This window comes from Zonotrichia albicollis, chromosome 7 (assembly GCF_047830755.1).
Source record: "Zonotrichia albicollis isolate bZonAlb1 chromosome 7, bZonAlb1.hap1, whole genome shotgun sequence".
Taxonomy (NCBI): Eukaryota; Metazoa; Chordata; class Aves; order Passeriformes; family Passerellidae; genus Zonotrichia; species Zonotrichia albicollis.
In genome coordinates, this window is record NC_133825.1 from 42,638,435 (window position 1) to 42,653,030 (window position 14,596).

General features: G+C 41.1%; 1 protein-coding gene across 2 annotated transcripts in view; it reads right to left on the minus strand.

The window, feature by feature from the left end:
• CCDC186 (coiled-coil domain containing 186) overlaps positions 1–14,553 on the minus strand; it is a 31,261-nt gene extending 16,708 nt beyond the window's left edge. The window contains exons 1-3 of one of the 2 annotated variants that reach the window (XM_014275717.3): positions 14,394–14,543; positions 13,629–13,710; positions 917–1,595 (exon numbers count right to left, since the gene is read on the minus strand). In XM_014275717.3, the coding sequence (XP_014131192.2) occupies positions 917–1,578 (662 nt within the window). In that variant the 5' untranslated portion in view covers positions 1,579–1,595; positions 13,629–13,710; positions 14,394–14,543. Of the gene's footprint in view, positions 1–916; positions 1,596–13,628; positions 13,711–14,393 lie in introns of both variants that reach the window. The other variant, XM_005481084.4, reaches the window with a different exon arrangement.
• Between the last annotated feature and the right edge of the window lie 43 nt (positions 14,554–14,596).

A 14,596-nucleotide genomic window follows, 5' to 3' on the forward strand; every position in this document is an offset into this window, starting at 1 on the left:
ATGGATGGTTTCTGTCAGAGGCTAACTGGTGAAGTGCAACAGAATACTTTCCCTACTGGGACTCTGTCCCCCTGTCTGGTTTCCCTTCCTTTGATGTCCTCCTATATCATGGTACTGGAGAGCCTTATATGAAAAGTAGGACTCTATTTCCAGCTCTGCAAAAAGGAATAAATATAAAGTTAGAGGCTACATTTTGTTAGCAAAAAAACATTTCTAAAGAGGCAACAGAGTATTAAACGCCAAGTAAGGAATCATGAAATCAAGCAATGAACTGGCTTTTGATGAACAGAAATATTCATGTTGAATACTGCCTGGTAGAACTATTAAGCCCAGTTAATTATAACACTTATAAGCCATGCATTTCAGAAGTCCTCCTAAAAAATGTGCAGAGTAGTTTATCTACATATGGCACTTCCAACTCAAACAATACTCTCATCTGATTAACAACTCTGCTGGATGACAGCAGGAGATTGAATACTACTGGAAAAAGAAACAAGCAATTCTGAACATAAATAAAATGCCCATTGTGGGAGTTAGTACTTTCAAAGATTCATTTCTCCACAGACACATATGGACTGAATGAATCCTGGACTATTTTTAAATCACCATTACTGCTGCAGTATTTAAGTAATTCTAGACATTGGCAAGCTATTCAATGACACAGTTGGCTATTCAGTTCCTGCCAAATCCTGCAAGAATTCAGACATCTAGGCACACAATTTTATTTACAAGTACATGCCACAAGTAAAAATTATTCCTTGCTTAAAAACAATTAAAAAAAAACTCATTAATTATCCCCATACCAACTCAAGACAACTTGCTTCATACCAAAATGTTGCATGCAGGTGCACACAACATGCAGCCAAAATTGTTCAGCACACACCTCCAACTGTGAAGCACATACTCAAATACTCACTTTGAAATAGTTTGTTCTTGCTGTAGGTATTTATCTTGTACACATTTTTCAAACATAGCCAAGGCATGTTCACCCTTCTGCACACCATTGGGGAGCTTTGGTTCTTTTGAAAAATCTGTGGATAAGAGTTCAGACTCTATTTCCTTTAGCAAATCCTCCTGTGAGGAAGTCTGATGTATTGTGGAAATAAGTTTCTTTGTGCAGTCTGTGTCATAGGGGCTTTCTGAATAGATTTTATCACTTGATTTTTTCACAAAGTCAGACTCCTCCCTTAGATCCTGTAATATTTCCATTAATGATTGTTCTGTCTGGTTAGTTTTTGGATCGAGTTGTTCAAGTTCTTCACTAGGTAGATGTTCTGGTTTTGTGGAGCCCTCTGCCTTTGTTTCACAGCAGGCATTGGCAGAGGAGTCTGTCCCTCCACACTGCTGCTGTCCTTCTGCTGGGGCCCCACTGCTGCTGGTGCCATCCTGATCCGGGGACAAGGAACTCAATTCCCTCTCCAAGAGAGCAGCATCACCTCCAGTGCAACTGGTGCTTGGGCATTCCTCCACCCCAGGTGTTTCATCAGCCTTTTCTTTTTCTGGGGACTTGCAGGAGGCATCATCTGACGGATTGACTGGCTCCAGTGTGCTCTGCATTTCTGGTAAATGTTCCTCCATAATCTTCCTTTGGAAATCTAGATGGAGAATTCATATTACAACATGTTATATACAATATCAAAATAGATTGAGATAGGGGGAATAAAGACTACTAGAAAGTAAAATTCTAAGTGGAAGAATATTTAGATACATATTATACAGAGTTTGTTGATCTTTCAGCCCAACCTTTAAGTAAATGCTCCGATACATTTTTTCCTAAGAGAAGGTGAGAAATGAGGGATAGTGAACATGAAGCAGAGAGATAGTAAATGCCAAGGTAAGAAAAAAGCAGAACTTCTTAGAATTAATAATTCTACCATTTAAATCCACAAAAATTCCAAGTAATCACTTCTAAAAATACTTCATGACAATAAATAACCTAAAGATATTAAGCACCCAGGGTCTTACAGCTTTTACTTCCCTATACATGATTTGAAAGCAACAACATGTCTTGATTTATCCATTTTTACAACACAGGGTGACTCCCTGGTCCAGCCAGAATACCCAATTTCCTCAGAGTCCTGTCCTCACTGAGCATCCACACAGTAAAATGCATCTGCACCCAGGAAACTAAGGGAAGGGGCTGGGGGAGGATGGGGTGAGATTCTCTTTTCCCATCTGTTTTCAAGCAACCAAAATCCCCTGTGGAAGAGCACAGATGGGCTGTGGCAGATCTACTCTGTCAAACAGGAGCTTTCACAGCAAGGACTTGAAAAGCTCAGTAGAAGCTCTCTAGAAGGACACCATAGTGGGAACCAAATAGCCAGAATAATTATGGAAGAGCCTGAGTATAATACTTTTTGACTTATAATACTTTTTCAGGAATCTCAGATGGTCCAGTATCTGAAAAGACTCCCAGCATTTTTAGCAAGCACAGGAAGCCCTAATTTCCATTAGGAGAAATTAATTACAGCAGTCCTAACTTTTATATGCAACCGTATCCTCCTACACTGGAAATTTAGGCTATTTATAAACAAGGCAAACTTTTCATTACCCTTTGCTTCAAAAGATTTATGTTCAGGTCAACACTGGAACCAGCAAATCTCACTGCTTGGTTCATGCAGTCCAAACAAATGCTCTTTTGGTACCCACCTATCCTTTGATAACTTCTGCTAGTAATGAAAGTTCACAATGTACTATTATTATTCTCAAACAAAACAAACTCAACTGACAGTCTCAATATGAAAGTAAAAGTGAACATAACTACAAGAAAAAGTATTTAATTTGATAGCTGCAGAACACATTAGTTCCTACCTAATTAAAATGCTGTTTAAAACCAATGCTTTCAGACTAGTGCACTTTAAACAATCACTAATCACAAGATAATTTGCCAATTATGCAGTTAAGACAGAAGAAAAATTCACCTGCGAGTATCTGTTCCCTCTTGTCAAAAGAAGTTTATAATCCACTTCACACTCAGCTGAAAAAGATACTCTATTAGCGTAAAGCTGAGGAACTGGTTTTTTCTCTAGTAAGTTACTCTAGTCAAAGTTCCTGATGATGCTTTCTCTGGAATGATCAGAGGGTTTTTTTTTTACTTTGTTTTAAGCCTTTTTTAAGGTACTTCTGAAGCATTACAGAACATCCCAAAATGTGCAGTTGTTTGATGTACTACTGCCTGAAACCTGCTTGTGACTGCCCAGCTGCTGCAGTTCACCTTTACCACAAGAAAGGGAGTGGTAAAATTGGATACATGAACTTCCATGTTGGTTGTTACACATAAAATTTCCAGTCCAGTCAGCAAGCTGGAGGGTATTTATCTCCAGATGGAAGCAACAAGTGAAAAATACAGCCCTGTTAAATAGCACATTAGGAAGGTCACTCAGTTTTCTTTTTATTGTGTTACTTCCTTCTGTAAATAATACTGTGAATTAGCATTACAAAGACTAATCTATGTGGAATCAGAAATACAATTATTTGCACTACTCAGTCACAGAAAAAAAGAGCCACTGACTCCATATCCAAATAACTTAGTTATTATTAATCATAACTAAAGTGTAGGTTTTATATCAAACACATGAGGAATTTGAGTAATAACTATACAAATCAGTTAAAGCATGAAAAGTAAATTATGATGATTTAGTGTTCCCTGCAGCTGTACTTTAATTTTCAGTGGTACCTAGAATATAATTTACTACATTATGTTCACAGTCTCTATGATTCCAATACACTGGATTTAGCCTTATCTGCCCAAATATACCTGCACCTATCTGAACCTATGTATGACATAAATAGATTTTTTCCCCCCTACTGTCAATGAATAATATTAGCTTTTACCTTCTAATTACTAACTCTTAAACAGAAATTAAATAATTGATCACAGGATCACAGTTTATTTTCACACCAGAAACGTGCAGACAAAGAATTCACGTGGAGCAGCTGTCCATGCAAATTCATACTGACATTCAAATACCTCCTGAATATTCAAAGTTTGTTCTGCCTACCTCAGGCAACTGAATATAACAGCTACTTCCTATATAATGCCAGAGACAGAAAACTGCAGTGATGTCCCTGGAGAAAAGGCTCTTGATTTGTAAGCAAAACATTTGGTGTGGCACAAGAATCCTTCAGTCTAGCAGCAGCCAGTTGAGATGAAACATGCTAATATTTGACTGTTTCACATCAAATACACAAATCCATCAAGCTCCAGACAGTATTTGGACACCACCTGATAGGAGATCCACACCTTCCCAGGTTTAATATCCATCTAATATCCTACTAAAATTACCTTTTCAAAATCAGGGATGTACTAAGGTTATGTATACTGCATTAAAGAAACAAAATAGTTTAGTGGCTCTTATGATGTCTTCAGAAGGCAGCAAAAACAATCAGAAAAGACAAATCTTGACTGAAGAAGTGAACTGGCTTATGTAATGATATGTTTAAACATCAAACAAGCATAGTGTGTTGAGTGACAGCAAAGTGCTGGATTCTTCCACTGTTTTGCAAAGCTTCTACCTTCAACCACCTGCTCTGCTCCTTCCCTAGGCCTGACCATCATCTTTACAGCAGGGCAGAAGTGTGATGCTTGTCTCACCCTGAAGTCTGAGTCCCTTCTGCTGCCTGGGCCACAGGACCTTCTCAGGGCAGCACCCAGAGTGGCCCAACCCAAGCCTGCTTGCCCACATGCCATGAATGACTGCCATCCATCCAGGGCAGCAGGAGAAAAGCTCTGTCACTGCCCTGTGACACTCTGCAGCTGTGACAGGACTCTGTGTAACTGGTCTGACCAGCTGTCCTCTGTTTTACAGCTCCCAATTAGTCTGACACTCCACACATCCTCCCCATACTCCTGTCCCACAGCAGAGGAGGCAGCTGGCTGTGCTCTCCCCCAGTGCCGTGACACAAATGCAAGTGGAATTACATCAGTTCAGATCCAGGAATGAGGAACAGGAGCACAGCTCAGCCACGTATGCAAAACACCTCCCTACAAATCAGAACACAGGCAAGTTGTACCCGTCAAAGCCAAAACTGCCTTTTCTTTAAACAGCCACTGTTGTTTCTCATCACAGATGTGTCCTTCAAAGATGCAGAGAGCATACATACTTTTCATCATTATTCACAAAACTAAGCTTAAACCTGCACCAGCACAGATGATCTCCAAGTTCCAGAGTAACATCTAAAATAAGTAAGTAGTTAAATAGCTGGCACAGCACACACAACATTAAAGGCTGGTACTGGTAAGGATTACAGCCATTTATCACACTACTTAAACTAAGATGTGCTTATCTGCTAAATTGCTGATAGCACAGCTGACTGGAATCAGAGGCAGGGAGCAGAGAGCCTGCCAAAGGAGCACGTGAACAGCACACCAACTTTTGAATACAAATGTCTCCCAGGTATGGCAGTGAATGCAAAGACTCAGGAAATAGCATTTTTTATTTCACTTTGTTACACAACAGAAATGTCGCTAATCAAATAAGAAGAACAAATACAACAATGAGTCAATTAAGCTCTTCAAAGAAGTATCTGACACACTATAAGTATTGATTATCCTGGGAGAACATCAAAAATCTCAATACACACTCCTGTAACATGCCAACTAAAGGAAGAAATAAATTTCCTGTAGCTACCTTCAGCAGCAGTCTGGAGAAGCTCATGCTGTAACAGCAAATTCTCACTTCTGAGTCCATGCACTGGCACAGAGAAAAGCAGTTTCTGTAACACTCAGACCTCCCCTTTCCTCTGCTTACACTCCTAACTTTTTAGGGAAGCTGCTGGCACCCTCGTCCCTTGGCTGTTCATCCACTGTACTGGTTGGAAATCCCTCCTACCATGGCAGCACTGCTAATTCTGACTAGAACACCACCTTTCCCAGCTCCAGCCTGCTATCCAATGAGTACAGGCAAGGTTCTGGTCTGTTTTAATTCAATATTATGCCATTTCAAACTGCTTGTCTTTTCAATCTTCTTACTGAATGCAAATGTGATTCTTTTAAGTCCCTGCCTACAAAGGTCTTTTCCTAAGCACATGCACTACTAATGCTGGAATTTAATTTCATAAAATGAGGAGAATTTGACCCAAACTCTCAATACTTATGTTGTAAATAGTCAAGAAAGAGGAAAAATACTTTGTTTCAGCCAATTTCAAAACACAAGTGAGATGACAGCTGAAGAACCACATCAAATGCTAACTGTAGGAATCTTTCACTGAGGTGTGGCTGCCTAGAAGACTTCACTAAAAACAAGGGAAAAAAAGAAAGTGTGCCTTGTCACCTAGTAACTATCACAATGGGGTTCTTTACAACAAACAGATTAAAGAATGACAGAAATGTGTGCCTGGGGTGGTTCTGTAAGCAAATTTAAGGTCAAGGTCCTGAGAAACAAAAATCACTGCTTAAAGAGAAAAAAAAAATTACTTACACCTCAATGCCTAAAAATACTGCAGAGAGAGGAGCAAAAAAGGGCAGGAAGGAATAATGCTTCACAGACAAGTATGTGCATATACAAAACCTTGTTCAACCCAGGCTTGAAATGAAAGTGAAGAGCATTGAGCCAAGTGACTCTCAGGCAGAAAACCTTCTGAAAGAGGAGTAATAAAAACTTAATACAGCAAATACAGTTTACTGGACACCAGACACATTCAACTACACATTACATAATATAATGGCCAGTAGCAGTCAATTCTTTTAGCTCCTTTCAACAAGAAAGGGTTTTGCATCATCTTTGGGCAGATGTTTTCCATGCCTGGCTGTGCTCAGGAATCATCTACTCTCCAAAAAATACACATGCAACCCACAAAACTGTGAAAAATCATTTCTCACTCCAGCTCAGATCATATTTGCTGTTTACCACTGGATACGTAAAAAGCATCCAGACAGGTTTGATAGGATATGAAATAAGCTCATTTTTAAACAGAAGTACAAGGTAGCTTTCATCTTTCTATTTCACATCAGTCACAGCAGAGTACTCAAATTTCCTGTAGTAATGGACTAAAGTCTCAAAATAGTCAGAACTGCCACAGAGTTGTGATGCATTTCAGAGAGCAGGTGGGGGACAAGGAAAGGAGTGATGCAGTGCTCCAGCAGTCACAGGCAGATGACTCCAACACTCAGCACTGTCCTAAGTACCATGACAGGGCCTGGCAAGCAGCTCAGTGACAGGAAAATCTGGTGACACCAACACAAGCACCCCAAGTTCCCAGAAGTCCTTACTGCTCTTATTCTGATGTCACTGCACTGTGTACTGTAAACTTGCCAAGGAATCACAGCACACCTCTAAACAAAGTCCACATATTTACATGAAAAACCTAACTAGAAAATAAAGGCCTTGAAATTGCTTCAGAGCAATTCTCTTCATGCTGTAATTTGTGATCTGTACTTCCTGGTTCTTTCTCAAGAACTGGATGATAATTCACATAATTCCTGCTGTTACTCCTTATTTTCTTTTCCAAGATGGCACATTCTGAAGAAAAGTTCCACTGGAAATTCATCATAAAAATCCAAGCAAACATCCTTAAGCAGTAGTCTCTTCAAATGCTCTGTAACACTCACCCTCCTTCCCCTATATCCTTCCACTACCCTTCCATATTGGCTCTGGTTCCTGAACTCTGGTTTAGTGTCCAGTGGCAGCAACCAGGAGATGGGATGCTTGTCCTTTGGAGAGTTTCTTATGGAGACAGCTAGAAAAGGGGTTTATTCTTAACATGCTCAGGCTCCCCAGTGAGAGCTAATAATGACTTCTTTTCCCTAGTACCATCCCAGAAGAGTGGCAGCAACACATAGCTGAAATAACCAGCTGTCAGTCCCAGGCACTGTTACTGCTCTCTGTAACACATCCTAACTGATTTTACAAACAGCTCTGCTCTTCTGCATCCTTCTCTCCAATTCAACCAAAAATGCCTGTTTGTGGGTTTGCAGAGATTTTTGTTTGCCAGCTGATCCCAATGTTGTGGGAGCAAGAAGGGTAAAAATAGCTCCATTTTGATACTGAAGGTGCTGGATGCAGACATCTATGAATCATTCCAGTTTTGGCAAAACTGAATTTAGGAAAGCAGACATACAGCCTGCCTACTGATATAGAAAGTTGTGGGGTTTCTCTCTGCAGAGCCCAGTACTAGATGAACAGAAAATTCTACACCCCAGCTCAACCAGGTAGAAATGTAATGCTTTCACAATGACTGCCCTGTTTGTTCACCTGCAATACTTCAGAAACCAAAGCAGAGCACTGAAGCACCTGAAACTGTAGCTGGTCTGAAGAGATACCAGGAACTGTTCACTTTTAGTACTCTGGCTTTCTAACAGCCCTGCAATCAAGAGCCCTGTTCATTGATATGTGTGATACCTGAAAAAAGACATACTTAATTTTAACTTAGCTGTACAATCTTTCAAAGATTATCTAATAAGAAAATAATAGAGGTTAAAAAAAACAAGATACACACCAAAAGACTACTAAAAACTCCCAACTACCAGCTAAATCTAGAACTGGGAGGTCTGGAAGACAGATTTATATTTTTTTTTTACAATGAAAAGCATTATCCTCATAAAATTTTAACTGCAAAGAAAATACTGACTTTTTTTTTTCCGGTATCACCCAACAGCAAATTAAAATGCAGTCATGTGAATTTGCAAGAGGAAGTTATGTGTATTTTACAGCTGTTTTGAAGATTCACACTTACACCTCAAGTCACATTGTAAATCACTCTCCCATTACTCCAGCTCTCCAGAGTTAAAGCTCTCAGCAGCCTGCCCAGACACACCCATGCACTGGACTCAGCTACAAATAAAACATCCACTGTCTTACAGTGTTCTGTGTCTTGACCTGCAAAAGCACTGAGCACAAGTAGTTCTCATCTTATCAACGACTTGGAGGTGAGCTGAGACTTCAGCTCTTTCTGCTGGAATGGAATCTAACATTTACTTCACATGCAAGCCTTTTATTCAGTAATACTGAGCACTGTTTCAAAACATACCTTTTTTCTGACAAGACTTTCAAAAATTCTTATAAGGATCAGCAATGCCCTAAACCTATCCTAAAATAGCAGTTTTACATTTAACCCTTGGAAGTTCTTATTCAACAATAACCATGATTTTAAAAAAGGAATCTAGTGTACATGCCAACTCAGGATCAATACATATGCCACCATTTAAACTACTCTGCCTCCTACTCATTCACATTAAAGAATACATAATATTAAATTCCAATCCACAGATTGACTTTTGTACATGGTTCATTACACTCAAGAATCCCATCTTGGAAGCACCTCTCTTCGTGTAAGCAGCTACTGAAGCTCATGAAGCAAAGATAAATAGATAACTTTACCAAAAGCACATTTATCATTTATAGTGCAATAACAGGTTGGTTCTTTTCCCAATCACTGCAGTACAGACTAAAAGTTCTGCTGAAGAGAATTTTTATACTGTCTTACATTTCCACTCATGCACCCATGAAATGAAGTGACATATGACTGAAATGTCAACACTCAAAAGACTTTCATGATAAAGCTCTGATGCTCATCAGAAGACCCCACTTAAAGCAAAAGCTGCACATGAGCACCATTTGCACAGCTCAGTTACAGACTCACTTCCCTCTTGCAGGTTCCTGAGCAACAAAAAGAGAGTACAAGTGCTTTACCAGTTCAACTGCAAATTCAAGAGTTAATGTGAGATGCAGTATAATCCAGTCTAACACCAGAGATGGACTTTGTATTTCAAAGACTTAACCAGGATTTATTGGCTGAAGAATACTGAACAGAATAACAATGATTTGTAGAGTTTTTTTGACAAGTCACAAACATATGAAGCAACCTGTAACCCAATGTAAAAAAGCTTCACAAGTGCCCAGCATTTATTGGAAAGAACAAAACTTGCCTGAACAGTTTGCTCCACAAAGGTCTCTCTGTCTCCTTTAGCTATCATGCTATAAAATATTCCATTAGAAACACAATCTTAGATGAATCACAACAGAAAAATAAAGTACTTTCTATTATCTTTACAGACATTTTCCTAAGCCAAAGATATTAAAGTAATCATTAACAGCCAGACAACTGTTAGAATTAGTTGCCATTTTAATTCAATTTCCAATCTATTACACTTAGGTAAGAGATGAACCTGTTGGACAGTTTATGTGCTACCACGTGTATAATGGCAACCCAACAAGATTGCTAAAGAATAATTCTGGGGTATGAAAGCATTTCTAGCTTCTTACAGTTGTGTTGTTCATTGCAAAACCCAAAATGCCTCTCTTCGAGAACTTTTCACATCTTTATTACACAATAATCATTACTTAAGCAAACTAAAATGCTTTTCCAAGTCAGTGCCAACTTGTCATTGCACGAGAACTATTGGTAAGAATTTTACATGACAGTAAGACTAAAAATAAAATTGAAGAGAAATTTTATAGCTTGTTTTAGCTCACTGTAATCCTAATAATACTGTTACCTAAACTAATCTGGACAGGCTGACTCCACCTTTTTACTTCAGTTGTTAGATGAAGTTTTTGGTTTCTTTTTCCTAAGGCTACTTTTTCCATAGCTACTGTCTACTAGTCAACACAGTGATCAGCCAAACACACTTTCCTATTGTTTCCAGTCAATCCCCAGCTTACCTGTGTTTTGCATGGTATCTTTCACAAGAACTCTGTCACAATGGTTTTCTCAGACTAAGCATTACATCACCAGGTAACACTGCAAAACAGGGAGGCTCAACTAGAGACAACTCTGTTTTCAAATGAAGTTTGTGTAAGAAAAGAGGATTCTGCTAAAGTTCTGGTTTACATAAGGTACAAAATGCAGCTCTACTGTATAGCAGCTGTGTAGAGACACAAAACAAAGGCTTGAACTAAATTGAAAGGGACTGAGGTAAAAAGATCTAAAAAACCAAATAATTTATATCATCTAATGTGAGGTGAATTTCAAACTCCTCCTAGCTTCAGGTTTATATATTTGCTTATAATTCCACATCCAACACTAATCAGAGCAGCAAGTCACACAAGTTATGAAACACACTAAAAGGAGATGAACTGGACTGGAAAGCATCACACAGGCTAAGAAAGAGACAGAATTCTTAAGCTGAAGAAGAGATGATGCTGAGCACCCCTGCTTGTACTCCATACAAAAAAAAGGGTGCCCATTCCCAGCCATCCTGTATTTACAGACAGCACATACAGGAAGCAAAAGGAACATACCAGAGTCCCACCCACACTAGGTGTCCCAATATTAATTCACTTTTGCTCAAGATCAAATAGAAATAGAAAAGCTGTCTGTACACTGGGACACTGAGTCCTCCAGCCAGGCAGAACTTGACACAGCTTCTGACTCAACTCACACAAAGCCCTGCTTTGATGCATGTGCTTGAAGGGAAGGAGTGGAACAGTGAATATACACAGCGGTACTTGCAGGATTTCCTTGCTTTTATCAGTTTAACACTTCAACTCAATTACTCTTCTCAGGTTTTCAATGTGACTTCATTAAACACAAATGGCAGTGCCAAGGTGCAAAGCTCAGCATTTCTATCAATTCTTTGAACACAAGACAAGTACTTTAGAAGACAAGGTTTACTCAAACTTTGTATTTGCTTTCCTTTGCTTTCATCACAAGTTAGATAGTTGAACAGAAATGTACAATTCCTTCAAGGCAGCACCAGGTTTTCTATAAAACTCATGCACAGGGTTAATATTATGGTCATATTAACTCCAGGTCTGGAGTTAACAACTCCAAAATAAAGTTCATCAGTTAAGGTTTAACAGGTGAGGCTGGATTTGCTCCCATCATAACACAAGTCATGGGGTACACCTTGAGAGAGTTATCCTTTGTCATAGGAGCCCCAACATTGGAAGCTTATGTATCAGAGGAAAACAACACCCTAGCAACAGCATCCTTTTACTGTGAATATCACATGAGGCTTGGATACTTCAGGGTTTGCAATCTTCTGTCTTCAGCACAGAACAATTCTTACTGCCCCAAGTCAGTAAAATGAGTCTCTACTTCAGCAACCAATTAATTCAGTGCCAGCAACAGCGCTACTGTCACCTTTCAGGTTTTAGCACCCTGCCTTAAGTTCTGCTTACAACAAGGCCAGGAGCAGCTCTGTCCTCACCAGAACCCTGTTTTCATTCACCTTCTGACACTGATAACATCACCTGTGCAAAGAAGAATGTCTTCAGGGAGGGGAAGAAATCAAATTTACGACTGAATACACAAGCTGGAGAAAGCACACATTCTATGACAGCTCTTCCACACCTCTAACAGAGCCATAACTCTTGCTCACACTACAGAAGCCAGAGCTCTGACAGACCTTCTTACAAACCTGTAGTGTCATGGCACTGGTAAGATATGGATCTTGGCATATTTGGCACTGGAGATTGCAGCAAGTTCACTTCCAATGGCTCTTTTCAAATGTTTCCAGAATATGCCAAAAGCAGTAAAATTCCAGCCATGGAATTACTACTATCTGTATGGTCACTACATACTGAAAAACACCATTTGGGGGGACAGCAGAGTTCTACTGTTTTCAAACCTGACTTTCCTAGAGTTTCTCCAGTATCCCTGAAAACAAATAAGTAAACACTTCAATCCTTTAGCATGTGAAAATGTGAACTGTGAGCTCTACAGAAGACTGTAGTATTATAGACAATATTGTTATAGTATCAGTATTCCATGTACTTCTTGAAATTAGGGTCATGATTTTCCCCTCTATTTTGACATTGATTTCTTTCTGATGAGTTTTTTTCCATGCTCAATTTGAGGCAGCAGGTCTTGGACTCTGACTTGGAGGTAAGTATTATCCAGGAGGCTATCCAATACTGTCTTTGGCAACTGGAAAAGCAGCTCAGAACAATTCAGCCCAGAACTAAGTAAAGGATATTGCTTCCTGGACCCCACATCTACAAATTTAACATGCTTAATAACACAATTAAATCCAGGAAAACATTGCCTTTCTGTTTTTCATAGCTCTTTTAAAAGCTAGCTTCAGGAAGTTCAGCATTAGCTTCATATAGCATTAAGCAACAGAGCTGCTAATTAGAATCAAATTAACTACTCTCGGTATGTGGTTCTTCAGTCCTTTCCTCAACAGTTTGAAACAGTGAACCTCACAATACCAACAAACATCTGTCAACAAGCCCAAATCAAATCTTATAAAATGACAGAAAAATACTGTTTTAAAACCAGAAAAGAACAGATGACTGAAGATTTTCAGAAAGGGCTCAAGCCAATATACAACTAGCTCTTTATTTAAAAGAAAACAAATGACATTTCAAAACTCGCCTAACACCCTCCTGAAATATCTTCATACATTCAGTTTCTCATATCTCCAGAGCTTAACCATCTCCTCTCTAAAGTCAAGTGCAACATAAGCATTCAGTGCAGCCAGTGATTACATTAGAGAAACACAGCTGTGGCTCACAGTTTCAATCATTTCCTTATACAACAAAACATACTGGGGTAGGAGCCATACCTGGATTTTTAGTGTATTCTGCTTGCAACATTTTAACTTCTGAAAAGCAATAAGATAAAGCAAAGCAGCACTAAAGCTGGAATGCCATACTTCTCATCTTCACACATTTCAATTCCCTAAGAAATCCTCATTTGGTCTGCACGCAGTCTCGCTGGAAGTATACATGTATCAGACTCACCTGTGCAGACTATTTTCCGGGACAAGAGCCAAAATCTGTGAGCCTACATCACAATCATTTTGCTGAAGTCCTTCTTTCAAACCTACAAGGGCAGGCAGCTTTTACAAATACCATCTGCAAAAACAAGGACACGTATCCTACCGCAACAACGCAGCCGGCTCTAAAAAATAACCTTCATAACAGCTGCTGGGCTTCGCTATCTAATTATTTACCCATACAGAAAATCAACACGCAGTCAATGGAACAGCACAACGTAATTAACACCAAGGGAAAGAAAGCTGTACAGAAACAAAGGGACTGCGAGCCAGCCCAGGAGCCTGCGCTCCCCGCTCGGAGGTCCGGCCCGGGCAGGTGTTGCGATGGCAGGAGCTCAGCCCCGGCCCTGCTGTCACCCCGCTCCCTCCTCCTGCGCCTCGCCCGCGGCCCCGGCGCGACCCCTGCCAGCCCAGCGCCGCCACGGGCACAGGGAGAGCCCCTCGCCACCGGGGATTCTGCCTCCCGCCCGTCCTTCCCCCGCCCCCGCGGCCCCCAGGGTTTATCTGCGCTGACAGTGAAGCGGATCAGCGGCCCCGCCGCCCCTCCCGAGCCCGCCGGGCAGCGCCGGCCCGGCCCGTCCCGTCCAGCGCCCTCGGCCGTTCCGCGCCGGCCCCTCGAGGAGCCCGGCAGTGCCCGAGCGGCTTGGAGACGCCGGCACTGCCAAGGCGCCGGCTCCGAGCACGCACCCACCCACTCGCCCGTCCGCCCTTGCTGCGGCTCGGCCCTCACCCGGTCGCTACACGGGCAGCAGGAGCAGCGGCGGCAGCACAGCCATGGCTGGCACAGTGCGATCCCACTCCCCGCCGGCCGCCCGGCCCAGCGCGCTGACACATCAACAAAGATGGCGGCGGCGGGCGGGGCCCCGCGGCGGCGGGGGCGGGATCGGGGCAGCCCCGGGCGGCGGGGCCGGCCCTGCCCCGCGGGGGCCGCGG